This window comes from Armigeres subalbatus, chromosome 1 (assembly GCF_024139115.2).
Source record: "Armigeres subalbatus isolate Guangzhou_Male chromosome 1, GZ_Asu_2, whole genome shotgun sequence".
Classification (NCBI taxonomy): Eukaryota; Metazoa; Arthropoda; class Insecta; order Diptera; family Culicidae; genus Armigeres; species Armigeres subalbatus.
In genome coordinates, this window is record NC_085139.1 from 18,296,336 (window position 1) to 18,302,673 (window position 6,338).

The window sequence follows — 6,338 nt, forward strand, 5'->3', positions numbered from 1 at the left end:
TTATATTTAAGTAATTTTGTGCTGCAAAAAATCAGATGAATCAAGGCTTCTAGGCTATTAGCAGTTCATAGAGATTCACCTTCGTGTACAAACCGTCATTCTCTCTGCAAACATATTGGAACCGTGTCGATGTTTGCGAGAGAGTAGTTCTAAACAGTGGAGTACAACATTCTCAATTGTCCCACCGTTGTTGCTGTGGGCAACGTCTTGTTTGTTATTCTGCCATGAGCTCAATATTACGTTTGCCACAATGATATCGGCAAAGGATATCAAAAAACTGGAAACCGAATGTCTCGACAAAATCCAAGGGGACGAGCTGTACCATATTCGGAACGATGCCAAACTGAGAGCGGTTTACGCGGCAAAAAACTATGACGAATTCCGGTAAGTTTTGCCCCATTTAACCCGATGACGCATCAATCACCTACATGCTTATAATCTTTGCCATAGGGACATTGTCGATGCTGCCCATTTGAATCCACTTAGCTCACAGGACAAGCGAAATCCCAAAACTAAACAACGCCTGTGGAATTCAGTGTCGAAAACATAATGTAGTAGTGATAATTATAATAAAACTGATTCATTGAATCAATTGATAACGCTTGTGATAAGCGCATTCAGTCAGTGTTTTCTTTTCTTAAACTATCAGTGCACGAGAGCACCCTTCGTTAAAATGACTGCTAAATTGTAGTAAGCTATGAATTCATAGGGGAAAGTGGGGCAAGATGGCCATCCTAAGCGACAATCATTGCGAAGCAGTGAACCTCTCCGAAATTATGGTAGCTTTATCTCTGAATCATCCTTGAAGAGAACGTTATTCTTGGCTATCGTATCCAGTCGATTTATATATCTGTTTTTTTATATATATATATATATCTATTTCGTATACGAGACAAGTAACACCGAGATGTTTAAGCTGCACGCTCAGATTAGAGATGTCGCAAATTATTCGATTACTTTGATTAATCGATTAATCGTTGCGATAATCGATTAATTTTAATAATCTGTCGTATTTATGCTGACAACCAGGGTAGAAATATTTCACAGTCAATGCAGTGAAAAACATGGATCTCAGTTAAATCTGCTGTCGTCTTCATCGCCGCCGTGGTGAGTGCGACTGGGTGCAGCCGAAAAATCATTTCCAACACCGACTATTCAATTTCGCATTCAGCCACTCACAAGTCGCTCTGACATGCTGCTCAGTTCGCGCCTTACCGTATGACTGTGAGTGTCCCATTTAAACGCGTGGTGAATTTTTTCAATTTGCTGGGTGAATGTGTACATTTTGCTGTGGTAAATTTCATCTTCGCGGCGCTGTGGGTGATGTGAGTTCTGTTGTTTACTTTTCTGCCTCTCCGGGAATGTGAGGTTGATTTCAAAGCAGAAAGAAAATAAAAAAAATTATATAAAAAACATCACCTTCATCCAGTGCTGCCGAATATTTACAACCTTGCTGACAACACATCCCTTCATTGGAAATTTTCCACATTTTGCTCAAATTTGTTACTTAAAAAAAAGTAAACGACGACAGCTGATTCGGATTCATTATTGCAAATTTTCGATGATTTTTTTCCGTAGTAACGGCAAAACACTCACCAACACTCGCAAAACTTGGCCGTTTGGTCCACCCGATATATACCACCCTGTTATTCGATTACCAACGGCACTCAATCACTCACTGTTATTCCTGTTATTCCTACTGACCCCAACAGTTCTCTTTTCTCAAGATAGTTTACACAATTCATTGATTAAACCAAATTAATTAAAATTAAACTTATTCGACTGAATAAAATTCAATTTAGTGACGATTTTTTAAATAATTTTATTAGCTAATTATCTCATAGACTAGGTGTTCCATGTTGTCGTAACACCTTCATCCTTATTTGCTATGGTTAGTGATTATTAATAAATTTCAATTGCGTTTTGGGGCCTCTTCCCGTGGGAATTACAATGTCTTTTACTTAGACACATTTGTTTTTTACTTACTCATGGATCCTGTACACCTCCGGTGGTGCAAAGGGCCGACTTGAAAAATCTTCATCCTGAGCGTTCCCCGGCTATCGCTTTAACCTGTTACCAGGTTAGATTTCGGTCGACTTCTTTTATTTCTTTATTGAGGCTTCGCCGCCATGAGCCTCTGGGTCTGCCTCTGCTGCGATGTCCCGCTGGGTTCCAGTCTAATGCTTGTTTACAGATTTCGTTTCCGCCCCCGCGTAGAGTGTGGCCGACCCAGCCCACTTCTGATCCCGAATTTCTGTTGCTATCGGCCTCTGGTGACAACGACGATGGAGCTCGTTTTTTGAGATCCAGTTGTGAGGCCACCAGGCCCGAATTATATACCGCAGGCATCTGTTAATGAACACCTGCAGCCGTTGAGTGTTCTCCACTGATACACACCATGTTTCGCTAGCGTATAACAGCACAGATTTCACGTTAGAGTTGAAAATTCGTATTTTGGTGCATTCACTTATCTGCCTGTTTTTCCAGATATTTCTTAAACTCGCAAAGGCAGCCCTTGCTTTATTGATCCGTGCGCCTATGTCGATCTTGGTACCGCCGTCTGACGCCATTTGGCTACCAAGATATTGGAAGCTTTCAACATTCTCCACTGGTTGCCCGGCTACTGTGAAACTGGAAGGAGTCACCGTGTTTACATCCAACGATTTGGTTTTGTTGACGTTGATGACTAAACCTGCCGAGGAGGAGCGCTCGGCAAGGTCGTTGAGCTTACTCTGCATATCAGAGCGCCGTTGCGCGAGGAGTGCAACGTCATCAGCCAATTCGAAGTCGTTTAGGTGCTCCATGGTTATAGGCTGCCATAACAGCCCGCGAGTTGGTTCACGGTCAATCGCATCTACCAGAATCTCATCGATTACAATGAGGAACAGTAACGGTGATAGAATACATCCTTGCCTCACACCAGCTACGACCCGGATAGGGTCGGACAGGACCCCATTGTGCAGCACTCTAGACGAAAAGTCCTCGTACTGTGCTTCGATGAGGCCGATGATTTTCTCAGGAACCCTCTTGCGTCTCAGGGCGCCCCACATATTCTCGCAGGCCTGGTAGCGAGTCACTTTTTAGTGACTTGGTCACTATCTTGAGTCTAGTCACTAAAAAGTCACTATTTGCATCCAAAAGTCACTAAAGTCACTATTTTTCGGAAAATGGTCACTAAAGTCACTATTTTTGCATTGCCTATTGTAAAATCTTACAAAATAAAAATCATTTGTAGGTACCTACTATTATTGTTCAATTTTGTTTGATAGTGTTATATTATGCGAATGATGAGTCTAATAAAACAGAGGTATTTCGTGATTCAGTGGCAGGTGTCGAATTTACCCCAACTGATAACATAATAATGATGAGGTACATGTGGATGTTCATAATTAGAAAAGTTAACTATTTTTCCACAACATACACAAAATGATGTTCAATTATGGATCAGAGATGGATTAAATACTGAAAATCAACAAATTATTGTTGTAAAAGCTTATACACCGATGCCAAAATTTTACATAACTCATCTCCTCAATGGTGATCAATGCTAATTGTCTGTTTATTATGACTCTTACACCTCTCCGCCAGTTACAAAATGACTAGAAATACAATAAATCAAACGTTTATTCAAAGCGTGTCGAAATTCTGTCCGATAATCACTTGAAATCAGAGATTTGAAGTGGTGTCGATTTTACCCGCAGTGTCGTTTTTACCCACAATTCCCCTACTGAGAAATGTTTTATTTTGCTATGGGCAGCCCTTACTTTCTTGATCCGTGCGCCTTTGTCGATCTTGGTACCGCCGTCTGACGCCATTTGGCTAACTGTATATTGGAAGCTTTCGACATGCTCCGTTGATTGCCCGGCGCTGACGTCGAAAACTAAATCTGCCGGAGAGGAGCGCTCGGCAAGGGCGATAAGCTTACATTGCACACAGAGCGCCATAGAGCTAGGAGTGCAACTTCATTCGCCAATTCGAATTCGTTTAAGTGTCCCATGGTTATAGACTGCCAAAGCAGCCTGCGGTTTAGTTAATGGTCAATTGCACCTACGAGAATCTTGCCAATTAGGATGAGAAACAGTAACGAGGATAGAATACATCCTCCATCCATCTTTGTAGTCACAGTTTCGTGGATACTCTCATACAATCTGTTGATATCGCCAGATTCGTTGACTGTTCAGTTCAGCAACCCCGTCAACTACCAAGTGTGGGATATCGAAATTCATCGTTCTATTATTTCATGAATTCGTGACGCTTAATACCTGCGCTCAATTTTTTGCAACTATAAAGGTTCCCCCAAACACACGCGACGCGATTCTATCGCTCGGCGACTGTGATTCTGTCGCCGTTGGTATGGAAGCGTAAATGAAACAATGTCTGCAGCGACCCAACGATAGAATCGCGGCGACTAGTTGTCGCCGTCGCGGCGATGGAATCGCTTAGGTCTGGGGGAGCCTTAAGACAGTGAACCGAATCTACTTTCGGGCCTCTGAAGGACCTTACATCTATAACGTCCGAGAAATGCCGTCCGTTGATCAGTTTGTGATCTATCTGTGAGCAAGTGTCGCTAATTACCGCCAGATGTGTTTGCGGGACTATGGGGGCAGCAGGGACTATGTCCAAGGACTTGACGATTCCTCCCCAGGCCATCTGCGAGTTGTGGCGCCTGCCTAGGATGTGGTGGGGTTTGACAGTGGGCCCTGTTAAACCTCTATAAAAAGCTGCATGAATCCGCAAGTAGGCTCCGCCAAAGCGACCGTGTGCCGCTCAAAGCGCACAAGCCCAAGTCCTGGTGTTAGGTGGGACGCTAAACAGCCCTGACACGACGGCCCTCCGACGAGACAGGAGGTTTGCGCAGGCCCAATAAGCCGCCTTTAAAAACAACTATTACGAACGACATAGAAGATAATACGACTCGATACAATCGGCAACGACCTAGGCGACGAATAAAGGATCACGATTGGAAGCTTGGAACATGGAACTGCAAGTCGCTAGGCTTCGCAGGCTGCCGCAGGATAATCTACGATGAATTACATCATCGCAACTTCGATGTCGTAGCGCTGCAGGAAATCTGCTGGACAGGACAGAAAGTGTGGAAAAGCGGGCATCGAGCGGCTACCTTCTACCAAAGCTGTGGCACCACCAACGAGCTGGGAACCGGCTTCAGAGTGCTGGGAAAGATGCGCCAACGTGTAATTGGGTGGCAGCCAATCAGCGCAAGAATGTGCAAGCTGAGGATAAAAGGCCGTTTCTTCAACTATAGCATCATCAACGTGCACTGCCCACACGAAGGGAGATCCGACGATGTGAAAGAAACGTTCTATGCGCAGCTGGAGCAGACATACGATGGATGCCCACTGCGGGACGTCAAAATCGTCATCGGTGACATGAACGCTCAGGTCCGAATGGAGGAAATGTATAGACCGGTCATCGGACCGGATAGTCTGCATACCGTATCGAACGACAACGGCCAACGATGCATAAACTTTGCAGCCTCCCGCGGAATGGTAGTCCGAAGCACTTTCTTCCCCCGCAAGAATATCCACAAGGCCACATGGAAATCACCTAATCAAGTAACGGAAAACCAAATCGACCACGTTCTAATCGATGGCAAATTCTTCTCCGACATCACGAACGTACGCACTTACCGCAGTGCGAATATTGAATCCGACCACTACCTCGTTGCAGTATGTTTGCGCTCAAAACTCTCGACGCTGATCAACACGCGTCGGAGTCGTCCGCCGCGGCTAAACATTGGGCGGCTACAAGACGGTAGACTAGTCCAAGACTACGCGCAGCAGCTGGAAGGAGCACTCCCAACGGAAGAGCAGCTAGGCGCAGCATCTCTTGAAGATGGCTGGAGAGATATTCGATCAGAGAAACGACTGGTATGACGGCGAATGTGAGCAGTTAGTTGAGGAGAAGAATGCAGCATGGGCGAGATTGCTGCAACACCGCACAAGGGTGAACGAGGCACGATACAAACGGGCGCGGAACAGACAAAACTCGATTTTTCGGAGGAAAAAGCGCCAGCAGGAAGATCGAGACCGTAAAGAGACGGAGGAACTGCTAATAACGCACGAAAGTTCTATGAGAAGTTGAACCGTTCACGTAAGGGCCACGTGGCACAGCCCGATATGTGTAAGGACATAAACGGGAACCTTCTTACAAACGAGCGTGAGGTGATCCAAAGGTGGCGGCAGCACTACGAAGAGCACCTGAATGGCGATATGGCAGATAACGGTGGCGGTATGGTAATGAACCTAGGAGCACGCGCGCAGGACATGCGACTTCCGGCTCTGAATCTCCAGGAAATCCAGGAGGAGATCGGCCGGTTG

The 6,338-nt window shown here is 45.1% G+C and overlaps 1 protein-coding gene across 1 annotated transcript; it reads left to right on the forward strand.

Annotated features, from left to right (window-relative positions):
• Positions 1-114: 114 nt before the first annotated feature.
• LOC134222386 (coiled-coil domain-containing protein 103) lies at positions 115-624 on the forward strand. The gene is made up of 2 exons (XM_062701541.1): positions 115-384; positions 451-624. The coding sequence occupies exons 1-2, from the start codon at positions 251-253 to the stop codon at positions 548-550; spliced, it is 234 nt and encodes a 77-aa protein (XP_062557525.1). The 5' UTR covers positions 115-250; the 3' UTR covers positions 551-624.
• The last annotated feature ends 5,714 nt before the right edge of the window (positions 625-6,338 follow it).